The following is a 15,726-nucleotide window of genomic DNA, read 5'->3' on the forward strand; positions in this document are numbered from 1 at the left end:
TTATTTATAATTGCAAAAAATTATCAAAAAAGAAAGAAAAGACTGCAGATATTTCAGGCAGAATTTATAACAGCTGCTCCTTGCATGGCTCCTGACATGAGCTCCCTCTGTGACTCCTGACATGAGCCACACAAAATAGGGTTTCTCTTAATCCAAGACACTCAATTCCTGCTATACTATTAACACTTCTATTCTGTAGTCTTGAATACACTATTTGGGATCAACTTATATGATCTGTGACTTTAAAAGGAAATAATTACAGTAAAAAACTTCCTACTCCTCAAGTCAAACACATGAATAGCAAGATTATACCCTTATCCAGGGGCAGAAGGCCAAATTCATGACAAGGTACCATTTAAAAGTACCCCTCCCTTTAGCTACCTAGCAACTGGAGAGCCTATTTCCATCTTTTGACTCTGATTTAATAACTTATGATCCAACTAATCCTGTAACTAAGTAAAATCTGAGGACTATGATCACAAATTTATTTCTCTGCACATTTTAAATATACTGCAAGGAGGAAAGATCATTTAAAATATTATAAGCAATTTGAAATTTATATTAACACAAATTTTCAGGGATATAAGGAAATGATTATGGGCAAATGTTAAGGGCACAAAGTTGTCTAGTCTATGGTATATGTAAATCCCCATAGAGTATGAAACAGGACAGTGAGAGAAGGAGCTGGAGATGTAAGCAAGATTCTGACCACTAAGACACCAGTATTCCATGCTAAAGAGTTAGGCTTTATGCTAAGTGAAAAGTCCAACATTTATATTAAGAATGATACAGTTACATCTTAAAAACACAAAAAAAATCAGTCTTATGTGGGAGAGAATGGATCGGAGATTGGGAGACCCATTATGAAGCTGTTACTACATATCAGGTACATGTTTCTTATAGCCTAATCCAAGATAGTGACACTGGGGATGGAAAGACAGGGAGAGAGGTTCAGGAAAGATTTGAGAAGTTTGGACTTCTGGGGAAGATGGTAGAGTACGGAGCTCCAGGACTCCTACTATTAAACAGGAAGGAACTGTCTGAAACAACTATTTTGGAACTCTGGAGGCCAGAAGAACACTGTAGAGTATTCAGGGAAGAGCAGGAGGAAGAAGCAGATAAACTATGGTGAAGAACAGTAAATTGCTCTCTCCACACAGTGGCTACCAGTGCCCATCCCCCACTCTCACAGCAGGCTGCCTTGGGGTGCAGTCCCTGCTAGCTTGCTAGTAACAGAAAGGGACATAAAAATTCTCTTCCTCAAGAACAGGGGTTGGCAAAGCCAACCACTGACTAGGGCTTTTGATTAGTGAATTTGGATTGCTGGGGGCACAGTTCTGAGGGCAGCTATTGTTTTAACACCCCTCACAACCCCCACCCCAACAAAGGCAGCTCCCCTTATAGGGCGGAGGCAGTGGAGATTTAAAGACGCAGCACTTCCTCAGGGTTGTGAGAGGCAGTTAGCTGAAGGGCTGCATTTGCTGGACAGGCCAGGAAAGCTCAGCTTTGGGGAGCTGTCAGAGAACCTTTTAGCCCCTTCCGTTTCCCTTCCCCGGGTCGCTTTGGAAACAATCTGCATTCCCTTCATAGGTACCTGGCCCTATATTAGCTGCGAAAGTCCTCTCCAGGGTGACCCTCATCCCAGAAATTGCCCTCCATGTAAGAGCAGCTAGAGACAACAAAAGGAGTGTAAAAACACCAGGGAGTTGAGAGTTAGGAAAAGGTCTGCCAGCTTGAAATACCTGGGAAATGGAGATCTGTCTCCCGGGAAACAGAGGGGACAAATAAACTTCTATTAACAAGGGAACTCCAAAACAACTAACAAGCAGAAGCCCAGGATAAGACAGAAGACTAGAAAGACAGGGAAAACCCTGGACACTGCATTCACCTTAGGCAGGCCTTCCTGATAGGAGGGTTGAAGCTCAAGAAAATCTATCTTATCACCAGCTAGTTACAAAACCAAGAAACAGTTATCTCAGGGAATAAATCACAGAATTAACATTTTAAAATATTACAATGTACAGTGTGCAACAAAAGAATTCAAGACAAACAGAAACAGGAAGAGAATAAAAATCTAGAAAACACTAACAAAGAAGTCTAGAATGTGGACATGTCGAACTAAACCTTCAAAAAAATGATCTTTGGTGGTACAGGATACACAAAACTCACTCCTCCACAACTAGAGAACAGGCAGAAAATGACCAAAGCACAAGTTCCTGACTTTGGGTGACCAGAGAAAGTCCGCTGAATTATGTAAGGAAGACCTGGATGAAAAAGCAGAGAAACTACAACTGAGAATGTGCTTATTCACGACCACCCTGAGCCCTGCTGCACTGTACCAGGCAGGCATACTGGCTGGATAAGTGGTGCATCCCTACTTTGACTGCTATCCGTGGGAGTTAAGCCCCTCAGTCTCACAGTGTTCCTGGGGGAAACCCAGGAGCCAGCAGACTCAGTTTATCTACAGAGACCATGCTGTGGTGCCCAGTGCCCACCCCCATCCCTGAGACAGGCTGCAGTGGGTGACTGGAACTGGAAAAGACTGGAAAGCCCTCCTCTTGGCAGGAGAGAGGGACACAGAGCAGAGATGATCTGACAACTGGCCTGCGAGAGACACGCTGGATCCCACTGCCTCAATGCATTTTCCACAGGGGTCCAGGGGGCTCACTGGATATATGAGTGGAGAAGTGGGGCAAGGGATCTTGCAATGCCAGGTGGTCTTCCCCCACCCCCAAGACCAGCAGGTGCACTCTGGCCTAGGTCATGCAGGTTGGGGAAAATCAGAGTATTTCTGGGCTGATGGCTGGCTGGGAAATTGAACCTCTCAGTCCCACAGCCCAGAGTGTTTCCACACAGGAGTCTGGGAATCACCAGATACACTGTACCCACAAGTTGACTCTCTGCCAAGGTGCCCAGTGCCCAGCTCCCACCCCTAGAGCCAGTGGTTTACAGTGCTCACTTGGGTCTGTAGCTGTGACTGGATACTGGATTTCCACCTGGATTGGACCCTGCCCAGACAGCTGCCACAGTCGAGGAGAGGTGAAGTTGTGGGGAAGAGGTGGCCCAAGAGCCATCTGCTGTGAAGACTGGGAAAGTGCAGTCTGGCAAGCTGTTTTCCTGCCCAGCCTTTGATACCCTTCTCTAAGAGATGCATCACCTGCATGAGACCCCAGCCTGGTTTGCTGGGAATTACTGAAAAACCAAGCACCAAGGGAGACCTTCAATGCAAACACAAGCAATAACAAAGTCTTACCTGAGTGAAGGAAACCTACCTTCAAAGCAATCTTATCAAGATAATCAAATGCCAAGAAATCAGCAAAAAATTATATAGAATTTGAAGAAGCAAGAAGATATGGCCAAGCCAAATGATCAAAATAAAAAGCCAGAGGAGACATAGAATTTGGAACAGCTAATCAAAGATGTTCAGACAAATCTCCTAGATAACTTCAGTGAGATGGCCAAGAAATAAAGGATATCAAGAAGACATTAGAAGAATATAAAGAAGAATTTGAAAAAATAAACAGTAAAGCCGCAGATCTTATGGAAATGAAAGATATTGTAGATTAAATAAAAAATATACCATAGACACACAGCAGCAGATTTTAAGAGGCAGATGAAAGAATTAGTTAATTAGAGAATTGAGCAATTGAATTTGAATGCACAAAAGAACAAATGGTATAAAAGACAGAAAAATTTGAATTAGATCTCAGGGAAATTATGGACAACATGAAGCACGTAAATAAAAGAATCATTGGGGTCTCAAAAGGAGAAGAGGAGAGTAAGATTATTTGAGGAGATAATTGGGGAAAACCTCCCTCAAGGAAGCCCAATGAATTCCAAATAGAATAAATCCAAATAAACCCACTCCAAGACACATAAATAATCAGACTGTCAAATGCTGAAGAGAAGGTGACAGTCCTGAAAGCAGCAAGAGAAAAGTGATACACTACATACAAGGGAAGCCATATAAGACCAAGCATTGATTTATCGGGCACCATGGAAGTGAGAAAGCAGTGGTATGATATATTTAAAATTCTGAAAGAGAAAAACTGCCAGCCAAGAATTCTTTATCCATCAAAGCTGTCCCTCAAAAGTGAGGGAGAGTTTAAAATCTTCAGATAAACAAATGGTTAGAGAATTTGTTAAAGAGGGACCTGCCCTGCAAAAAATACTATAAGGAATTCTGTCAGCTGAAGAAAAAAAGACAGGAGAGGCTTGGAGGAGAGTATAGAAATGATGACTATAAGTAATCATTACAGTCATTATAAAAGATAAAAAGAGAAAAAAATACTAGATCTCACAAATAGAAGCCAAAGGATAAAATATTTGAAGGAAGGACAGCTTTTACAGTAATAACATTAAATGTTAATGGATTAAAATCCCCAATAAAAGGACACAGATTGGCAGAATGGATAAAACAAATATGATCCATCTATATGCTGTTCACAAGAGACCCATTTTAGACTCAAAAATACAAATGAGTTGAAAGTGAATGGATGGAAAAAGATATTCCATGCAAGTAATAACCAAGAAAAGATGGTGTAGCTATACTAATATCAGATAAAATTGATTTTAAATGCTATAAGAGACAAGGAAGGACAGAATACATATTAATATATTAATAAAATATTATATTTAATAATATCTTAATTGTTTAATAATATAATTTAATAAAATATAATATATAATATATTTAATAATATAATATATTGATATGTAATTAATAATATATTAATAAAAGGGGTAATTCACCAAGAAGAAATAACAATCATAAATGTTTATGAACCCAATCAAGGTGTTCCAAAGTACATGAGGCAAACACTGGCAAAATTGAAGGGAGCAATAAATGTTTCTACAATAATAGTGGGAGACATCAGCACACCACTATTTTCAAGAGTTAGAAAAACTAGACAAAGGATCAATAAAAAATAGAGAACCTAAATAATATGATAAATGAATTAGACCTGTACCCTAAATGAGTAGATAGCTGTACCCTAAAACAGTAGGATATACATTCTTCTCAAGTGCTCATGGAACATTCCTCAGGATAGATCACACGCTGGGGCATAAAAGAGTTCTTAATCATTTTAAAAAGATAAAAATTATTCAAAGCATTTTCTCTGATCTTAATGGAATGAAGCTGGAAATCAATAACCACATAAGAACTGGAACTTTCTCAAATATATAAAGGCTAAGCATCACACTCTTAAACAATCAATGGGTCAGAGAAGAAATTGCAAAATAAATCAGTAAATATCGAGAATACAAGATATCAAAACCTATGGGATGCAGCGAAGGCAGTGCTGAGAAGGAAATTTACGGCTAAAACCAAAGACCTAACTGAACAACTGAAAAAACTAGAGAAAGGGAAGCAAACTAACCCTAAAGCAAGTAGAGGAAAATCAAAAACAAAGATTAAAGTGGAAATAAAAGAGTGGAGAAAAAAAAAAGAGAGAATCAATAAAATCAAAAGTTGGTTTTTTGAGAACAATAAGATTCACAAACCTTTAGCTAGACTGACAAAGCCAAAAAGAGAGAAGATACAAATAAATAAAATCAGAAATGAGAGGGGGTCATTACAATGGACCCTGAAGAAATAAAAAAAAAAATTCATGAGGATACTATGAACAACTTTATGCCAACAAACTAGACAACTTAAATGGCTTCACAGAGGAATTTTACCAAAAATTCTTAGAAGAATTAACACCATCTTGCTCAAATTCTTCCAAAAAATTGAAGGAGAACATTACCTAACTCATTCTATGAAACTAACCTCACTCTAATACAAAAACCTAATAAAAATACTACAGGAAAGGAAAACTACAGGCTGATCTCCCTAAAAAAATATAGATTCAAAAATTCTCAATAAAATACTTAAAAATCTAATCCAACAGCACATTGAAAGAATAAAACATCTCAACCAAGTGGGGTTTATTCCAGGCATGCAAAGGTGGTTCAAAACAAGAAAATCAATCAATGTAAAACAACACATTAACAAATCAAAAGGGAAAAATCATATGATCATCTCAATTAACTCTGAAAAGTTATTCGGAAAAAATGCGGCATCCTTTCTTGATAAAAACACTTCAAAAGGTAGGAATCAAAGGCATCTTCCTTAATTTCATAAAGGGCATATATGCAAAAAGAAAACACAGCCAACATCATAATCAATGGTTAGAGACATAATCCTCTAAGATTGGGAATGAGACAAGGATGCCCACTGTCACCATTGTTATTCAACATTGTGCTAGAAGTTCTAGTCAGAGCAATTAGATAAGATAAAGAAATAAAAGTATACAAATTGGAAAGGAAGAAGTGAAATTCTCATTACTTGCAGATGACATGTTCCTATATTTGGAAAATCCTAAGAAATCCACTACAAAGTGACTCTAGCTATTAAACAAATTCAGCTAACTGGTGGGATACAAGATCAATGCACAAAAATCAGCAGAGTTTCCATACACTAGTAAAGAGCTAACTAAGGAGGCAATTAAAAATAAATTCCATTTGCAAGAGCAACTAAAAGAATCAAATGCTTAGGAATAAACTTAACCAAGGATGTAAAGGACCTGTACACAGAAAACTACAAAACATTGCTAAAAGAATCAAAGAAGAACTAAATAGGTGGGAAAACATTCCATGTTTGTGGATAGGAAGACTAAAAGTTGTTAAGATGTCAATTCTATCTAAATTGATCTACAGATTCAACACAATACCAATCAAAATTCCAACAACCTACTTTGTAGAATTGGAAGTTAGTCATCAAATTATTTGGAAAGCAAAGGGATTTTGAAGTGCCAAAAACATCTTGAAAAGTAAGAATGAAGTGGGAGGACTTATACTTCCTGATTTTAAAGTTTACTATAAAGCTACAGTGCTCAAATCAGCATGGTACTGGCACAATGACAGACATACTGATTAATGGAATCAAATTGAGATTTCAGAAATAGACCCTTAGATCTATGGTCATTTGATTTTTGACAAGGCTCTCAAATCCACTGAGTTGAGACAGAATAATCTCTTCAATAAATGGTGCTGAGAGAACGGGATATCCATATCCAAAGGAATGAAAGAGGAACCCTACCTCACACCGTATACAAAAATTAACTCAAAGTGGATCAAAGGCCTAAATATAAGAGCCAGTTCCCTAAAATTCCCGGAAGAAAATACAGCAAACATCTTCAAGACTTAGGGATAGGAGGTAGCTTCTTAGCCATTATACCCAAAGCACAAGCAATGAAAGGAAAAACAGATAAATGGGAACTTTTCAAGATTGAACACTCTGTGCTTCAGAACTTTGTCAAAAGGGTGAAAAGGCAGCCAACTCAATGGGAGAGAATATTTGGTAACCATATATCTGATAAGGGTTAGTATATATAAAGAAATCCTACAACTCAACAATAAAAGGACAAACAACCCAATTATAAAATGGGCAAAAGATATGAATAGACATTTCTCCGAAGAGGAAATACAAATGGCTACAAAGACATGAAAAGATGTTCATTTTCATTAGCCATTGGGGAAATGCAAATCAAAACCACAATGAAATATCATCTCACACCTGTAAGAATGGCTGCTGTTAGGAAAATACAAGTGTTGGATAGCATGTGGGGAAATAGGACACTTATTCACTGCTGGTGGGAATGTAAAATGGTACAGCCACTGTGGAAGACATTTTGGTGGTTTCTCAGAAAACTAATTATTGAGCTGCCTCATGACCCAGCAATTCTGCTAACTCAATATATACACAGAAACTCTGAAAGCAGGGACATGAACAAACATTTGCACACCAATGTTCATAGCAGTATTATTCACAATTGCCAAAAGATGGATGCAATCCAAGTGTCCATCAACAGATGAGTGGATAAACAAAATGTAGTATATGCATATGATGAAATGTTATGCAGCAGTAAGAAGGAATGAGGTCCTGAAGCATGCAACAACATGAATGAACACTGAGGACTAAATGCTGAGTGAAATAATTCAGACACAAAAGGACAGATATTGTATGATTTCACTAATATAAACTAAATATAATATTTGAACTCAGGGTCTTAAAGTGTAGAATATAAGGTACCTAGGAATAGATAGAAGGTAGAGAAGGGGGAGCGGTTGCCTGATATGTACAGGGTTTTTAATGAGGTTGAACTTAAATATCTGGAAATGGATGGAAGTGAGTGTAGCTCATTATTAAGATTATGAGTAATTTGGGTTGAAAAGGGCTGTTTAGAGTCATGTATGTCACCTATTAACACTATAAATATGAATAAGTTATTGCATGAACTAGTACAAATGTATGATACTTGTACAAAGAGTTAATAATAGAGTACTTTATGGGGAAGATTACCTGTTGCAGGCTATGGACTGTTGTTAACAGTAATACCTCAATGTTGTTTCATCAATGGTGGCAGATGCCATGCAGATATTATGGGTCAATAATAGGGGGGATAAGGGATATGGGGTGTCTGGGGCTTTCCTTTTTTATGTCTATCTGATATTTTTCTTTTTGGAGTAATGAAAATGATCTAAAATTGAGTGTGATGATTATTGCACAACTAGGTGATGACAACTTTGAGATGTTTATGGTATACTTTGGATGGAATATATGGTATGTGAATATATATCTATAAACTTTGCAGATTTAAAAACATCTTCATAAAAAGGCTCAAGGCAATGAAGGAAAATACACAGAAAGAACTAAAGCAATATGAGAATCTTTTAAAGAGATTGAAATTTTTAAGAGGGACCAAATAGAACTACTAGAGTTGAAGACCACAATAACTGAAATGAAAAATTCCAAGGAGGGTTTCAAAAGAAGATTGAACCAGGTAGAAGAAAGAATTAGTGAACTTGAAACCAAGACACTTGAAATGAATCAGTATGAGGAGAAGAAAGAAAAAGGAAATATTAAAAGTGAAAATGGCCTAGAAGAGCTATGGGACACCATCAAGCATACCAAAATACACATTATGGGAGTCTCAGAAGGAGAAGAGAGAAAGGAGCAGAAAGGATAGTCATGGAAATAATGAAAAGGAATGCCCCAAACTTAGCAATAGATATGAATATGCACATCCAAGAAGCTCACAGAACAAACACAAAACAGGATAAACATAAGAAAAATACACCCCATCATAAGTTGATTACACTATTGAATGCAAAGGACAAGGAGAGAGTTCTGAAAGCTGCAAAAGAAAGCAACATGTTACATACAAGGCAGTCCCAATTAGACTGAGTGCCAATTTCTCATCAGAAACCTTGGAGGCAAGAAGGCAGTACACTGGAATACTTAAAATAATGAAAGAAAACAACTGCCAGTCGAAAATTTTATATCTGACGAGACTCTCAAAAACCAGACAGATTAAGACATTCTCAGATAAACAAAAGCTGAGGGAGTTCACCAACACTAGACCTGCCCTACAAGCAAAGCTGAAGGGAGTTCTTCAGTCTGAAAAGAAAAGACCCTGAACAGTGGTTCAAAGTGGTGTAAAGAAATAAAGACCTGCATTAAAGATAACCATTTGGGTAATTATAAATGCCAGTATAATTGTATTGTATTGTTTGGTATTTAAATATACCTCTTAGTTCCTACAGTGTTAAAATGCAAATGCATAAAAAGTAATGATAAATCTGTTTTTGGACACACAATGTACAAAGATATAAGTGGTAACAAGTACTAAAAAAATGGTGGGGCAATAGAGGTTATAGTAACAATATATGTGCTATTGAAGTTGAGTTAGTATCAAACCAAACATGATATATATCTAGGATGTTAAATTTAAACCCCATGGTAATCACAAGGAAAATAGATGAAAATATACATCCAGATATAAATGAGAAAGCACTTAATAAGTTACAACACAGAAAAGCAAATAAATATAAAAGAAGGAAGTAATGAAAGTGAATTACAAAAAAAGGTATAAGGTGTACAAAGGCTTAATAGCAAAATGGCAGAAGAAAGTCCTGCATTTTCAGTGCTGACCTTATATGTAAATGGATTAAACTCTCCAGTAAAAAGGTAGAGTTGGCAGAATGGATAAAAATGCATGAACCAACTATAAGGTGTATGCAAGAGACTCACCTTAAATTCAAAGATACAAGTAGGTGGAGGGTAAAAGAATGGAAAAATAAACCATGCAAGTAGTAACCAAAAGAGAGCTGGGATGGCTATACTAATATCAGATTAAATAGACTTTAAGAAAAAACAGCTATGAAAGATAAAGATGGTCGTTATTTACTGATAATGGGGACAATTTAACAGGAAGATGTAACAATTATAAATATATATGTGCCTAACAGCAGAGCCCCAAGATAAAAGAAGCAAATACTGACAGATTTGAAGGGAGAAATAAATGTTTCTACATTAATAGTAGAAAACTTTAACACATGTCTTTCAATAATGGATAGAACATCTGGTCAGAAGATCAATAAAGAAATACAAGAATTGAGCAACACTCTAAACCAACTAGACCTAACAGACATATATAGAACACTTCATCCAACAAAAACAGAATACACATTCTTCTTGAGTGCACATGGATCATTCTCCAAGATAGACCATATCTTAGATCACAAAATGAGACTCAATGAATCAAAAATACTGAAATCATACAATGTATATTCTCCACAATGGAATGAAGCTAGAAATCAGTAACAGAGGGAGAATGGAAAATTCACAAATATGTGGAAATTAAAGAGGAAATCAAAAGTGAAATTTGGAAATATCTTGAGGTGAATGAAAATGAAAATCCAACATACCAAAATATATGGGATGCAGCAAACACAGTGCTGAGAGGGAAATTCACAGCTGTAAATGTTTACATTAAAAAAGAAGAAAAGAAAAAAAAAGAAGAAGAAATACTTCAAGTCAGAGACCTAACCCCAAAACTGGAAGAACTAGAAAAAGAAGAGCAAACTAAAACCAAATAAAGTACAAGGAAGGAAATAACATAGGTTAGAGTGGAGATAAATGAAATAGAAAATAAACAAACAAACAAACAAAAACCAATAGAGAATCAACAAAACCAAAAGTTGGTTCTTTGAAAAGATCAATAAACTTGACAATACTTTAGCTAGACTGACAAAGTAAAAAAGAGAGGATAGAAATATGAAAATCAGAAATGAAAAGTGAGACATTACTACCAATCCTGCTGAAATAAAAAGACTATAAGAGGACACTATGAACTTAGGGAATTAGATAATCTAAATGAAATGAACAAATTCTTAGAAACATACAAACTACCTACATTGACTCAAGAAGAAATAGACGTTCTCAACAAACCAATTACTAGTAAAGAGATTGAATCAGTCATCAAAAACCTACCAATGAAGAAAGCCCAGGACCACACGGCTTCATGGGGGATGTCTATTAAACATTCCCCAAGAAGACTTGGCTCCAATTCTACTCAAACTCTTCCAAAAACTTGAAGAGGAGGGAACACTCCCTAATTAATTCTACATGGCCAACATAACCCTCATACCAATGCCAGATAAAGATATCACAGGAAAAGAAAACTACAGACCAATATCTCTTACGAATATAAATGAAAAAATCTTCAACAAAATTCTAGTAAATTGAATCCAATGGCATATTGAAAGAATTATAGACCATGGTCAAGCAGGATTTATCCCTGGCATGCAAGGTAGGTTCAACATAAGAAAATAAATTAATGTAATATACCACATTAATAAAAATGAAGGAAAAAAACACATGATCTTCTCGATGCAGAAAAGGTATGTGACGAAACACCACTTTTTCTCATAAAAACACTTAGAACACTAGGAATAGAAGGAAACTTCCTCAACATGATATAGAGCATATACAAAAAGCCCACAGCTAACCTCCTACCTATTTTTTTAAAAATTCAGTTTCACTGAGATATATTCACATACCATACAATCATCCATGGTGCACAATTAACTGTTCACAATGCCATCATACAGTAGTTGTGCATTCATCACCACAATTTTTGAACATTTGCTTTACTCCAAAAAGAATGAAAAGAAGTATAAAAATAAATGTAAAAAGAACACCCAAAGAAGTATAAAAATAAATGTAAAAAAGAACACCCAAAGCATCCCATCCCCCTCAACCCACATTACACTCCATTTTTCATTTATTTTTGTCCGCATTTTCCTACTTAATTTTGAAAGACTGAAAGCTTTCTCTCTTAGAAAAGGAACAAGACAAGGATGACCACTGTCACCACTGTTATTCAGCCTTGTACTGGAAGTCCTTTTCCCAGCAACTAGGGAAGAAAAAGAAATAAAAGGCATCCAAATTGGAAAGGAAGAAGTAAAAATTTCCATATTTGTAGATGACATGATCCTATATACAAAAAGTCCTGAAAAATTCACAGCAAAGTGCCTAGAGTTAATAAGTGAATTCATCAGAGTGGAAGGATACAAGATTAACACCCCAAAATCAGTAGCAAATGAAGAAATATGAACAGAGCCTCAGAGACCTGTAGAGTTTACAAACATGCACCTAATGGGAATTCCTGAATGAGAAGAGAAAGAGAACAGGGCAGAAAAATATTTGAAGAAATAATAAGCAAATACCTTACACTGAAAACTACAAAACATTGGTGAAAGAAATCAAAGAAGATCTAAATAAATGGATAAGTGCTAGCAAAGAGGTAGAGAAATTGGAGCTCTCATACATTGCTGATCCAACATTCTTGGATCAAAAGACTTAATTTTGTTAAGATGACAATATTCCTCAAAGTGATCTACAGATTCAATGTATTCCCTGTCAAAATTCCTGATGCCTTTTTTGTAGAAATTGACAAGCTAATCCTAAAATTCTTATGGAAATATAAGGGACCCAGAATAGTCAAAACAATATTGAAAAAAGAAGAACAAAATTGGAGGATTCACACTTCATTAATCAAAACAGTGTGGTGCTGGCATAAGGATTGATATAGAAATCAATGGAATAGAAATAAACCCTCTCATTTACAGGCAGGTGCGAAGACAATAAAATGAAGAGGGGGTATAGTCTTTTAAACAAACAATGCTGGAACTACTGGATATCTACATGCAAAAAAATGAAGTTGGACCCCTATCTCATACCATATACACAAAACTTAACTCAAAATGGACCACAGATTTAAATGTAACATCTAAAGCTACTAAACTATTAGAAAAAAACATAGGAGTAAAATTTGTGATCTTGGGTTAGGCAATGAATTTTTGGCTATGACACCAAAAGCACAAGTGACCAAAACTTAATTAATTAATTAATTAAAAAGATAAATTTGGACTTAATCAAAATGAAAAACTTTGTGCTCCAGGAGACACCATCATAGAAATGAAAAGAAAATCCACAGAATGAGAGAAAATATTTGCAAATCCTATATCTCATAGTGACTTATATCCAGAATATATAAAGAACTCTTACAATTCATAATGAAATAACAAATAACCCTATTAAAAAATGGGCAAAAGATTTGAAATAGACATTTCTCCAAAGAAGAAATGCAAATGGCCAATAGGTGAGTGAAATGATACTGAACAGCCTTAGTCATTGGAGAAGTGCAAATAAAAACTACACTGAGCTACAACTTCACACCCACTAGAATGACATAATTAAAAAGCCTGAAAATAATAAGTGCTAGCAAGGAGGTAGAGAAATTGGAGCTCTCATACATTGCTGATGGGAAAGGAAAATGGTGCAGCTGCTTTGGAAAACAGTTTGGTATTTCCTCAAAATATTAATATATTTTTACCATATGGGCCAGAAATTCCATTCCTAGGTATACATCCAAGAGAAAGGCAAATATATGTCCACACAAAAATTTGTATGAGTGCAGTGTTACTTTTATATTGCCAAACAGTGGAAATAACCTAAATGTCCATCAACTGATGAATGGACATGCAAAATGCGGTATATCCACACAGTGGAATATTATTAAACAATAAAAATAATAAATAAATAATAAAATAAGTACTGATACATGCTATGACATGGATTATTTAATTTATATGCAATATTCAGAATAGGCGAGTTCATATGGTTGGCTAGTAATTACTGAGGCTGGGGATCTGGGGATAAGGGTGGGAAATGACTGCTAATGGGTATGAGAATTTTGTGGGGGGGTGATGAAAATGTCCTAGAATTTCATTGTAAGTAATAATGGTTGCAGAATTCTGTGAATATTCCAACCACACTGATGTGTTCACTTTAAATAGATGAATTTAGCTACCTTCTAGACAAATGTACTCAGGGGTGTTGTGGTTCCTTGGGAATCCATGCCTAATATTTTGACATCCAACCATTTAACAGGCATCACATAGATAGTACAAGTATGACTAGACAAGAGTAACAATGTGGGAAACTATCTTTGCTGCCAGTGACAAAATCACACTCACTTGTTTGTGAGTCTGGTCTGGGCCCAGCCGTACAGGCTGTGCACATCGTAGTGCCGCACCATGGAGCCATCTGGCAGGATCTGCTCACTCTCCATGCACAGGGTCTTGCTGCTCAGGCCCCTGTCCCTGGACTCCAGATCTGAGAAGAAATTTTAGTTATTTCCAAAACAAATTCATTTGCACACTCAGTAGAAACACCCATCATTTTGGTTTTTTCCTATTTCTATCATCAACTTCATTACCAGTAACAGGTCCAATTTCAAAAGTATTTTTAATCTAAAAATTCAACATCCTGTGACTTTATAACTGATGACGGATAAGGACAGAGCAGGGACCTGGGAAAGCCACCCTCCTTTTTGCTCCAACTCTAACTCTTAAGCGGTGCTATTGCTATCAGGGCCCAACGTTATCAATAAACTCCTTTGTTGTCATGTTCGTCTTTTCCACTAGATGGTAACATTCTCAAGGGAATAGCTCTTGTTTCATTCAACTGCATTGATTTCTCTCCATCTTTCTGATTTGTCAGCACCTGCCTGAGATATAAATATTGAATTAAGGGAGGAAGGAGAAAAAGGAATGAATGAATGAATGAGTGAGTGAGGATTTAGTGAGCAATGGGCAGTGTGACAGTGACCTAGTCATCAAGAGACTTGGATTTTAGATTCTGTCCCAGAAATTACTAGCACAGTACTTTGGGGATAGTGAGTCACTTCCCCTTGTTGTGCCTCTGTAAGGTGAGGGGGTTCAACTTTCTGAGATCTCTGCTATCCCAAAGTCCTATGATTCTCTATTTCTATTTGTACCATATACTACCTGGATGCAGCCTTCATGAAGTGTCTAGGACATAGGCAGAGAGGGCTAGGTCTGGATTTTCATTCTCTAATCAAAAGTGTGTGTGTGTGTGTGTGTGTGTGTGTGTGTGTGTGTAGGGGATTATTTAATTTTAGAAGTCAGTTCATAGTTACCAACATAATCAGATGTACCATGCATTGTTTGGTTTCTTTCATAGCACACCACACCACTATTTCTATGCTTGCTTAGTAATTTATTTACACCCCTTCAAGGTTATTCTATTTGGGTTTTTATGCCATTTTTGCTAGTGTGTGTGTTCTTTCTCCAATTTAGGCTTCACTTTGGCTGTAAGGGGAAATCTTTCAGGGTTTTTGAGCAGGGAAGTAATTTGATGAAGTAACCATCTTACGTACGTGGCATATAGGGGGGTTTATTAAGAATTTCGTCACGGCAGTCCCTGACAGATCCATCCACAAAGTTTGATGGCTCGTTCATATCCTGAAATGAGTTAGCAAAAAGATTCCATAATGTCAGGGGCTTTGGTTTTATTTTATTTTATTAGGG

The 15,726-nt window shown here is 36.4% G+C and overlaps 1 protein-coding gene across 2 annotated transcripts in view; it reads right to left on the reverse strand.

Moving 5' to 3' along the window:
* MGAM (maltase-glucoamylase) overlaps positions 1-15,726 on the reverse strand; it is a 223,086-nt gene that overhangs the window by 35,140 nt on the left and 172,220 nt on the right. For both annotated transcript variants that reach the window (XM_037835992.1, XM_037835989.1), the window contains 2 exons: positions 15,576-15,660; positions 14,371-14,509 (listed from right to left, as the gene is read on the reverse strand). In XM_037835992.1, coding sequence (XP_037691920.1) covers positions 14,371-14,509; positions 15,576-15,660 — 224 coding nt within the window. The remainder of the gene's footprint in view (positions 1-14,370; positions 14,510-15,575; positions 15,661-15,726) is intronic.

This window comes from Choloepus didactylus, chromosome 5 (genome assembly GCF_015220235.1).
Source record: "Choloepus didactylus isolate mChoDid1 chromosome 5, mChoDid1.pri, whole genome shotgun sequence".
In the NCBI taxonomy this organism is placed as follows: Eukaryota; Metazoa; Chordata; class Mammalia; order Pilosa; family Megalonychidae; genus Choloepus; species Choloepus didactylus.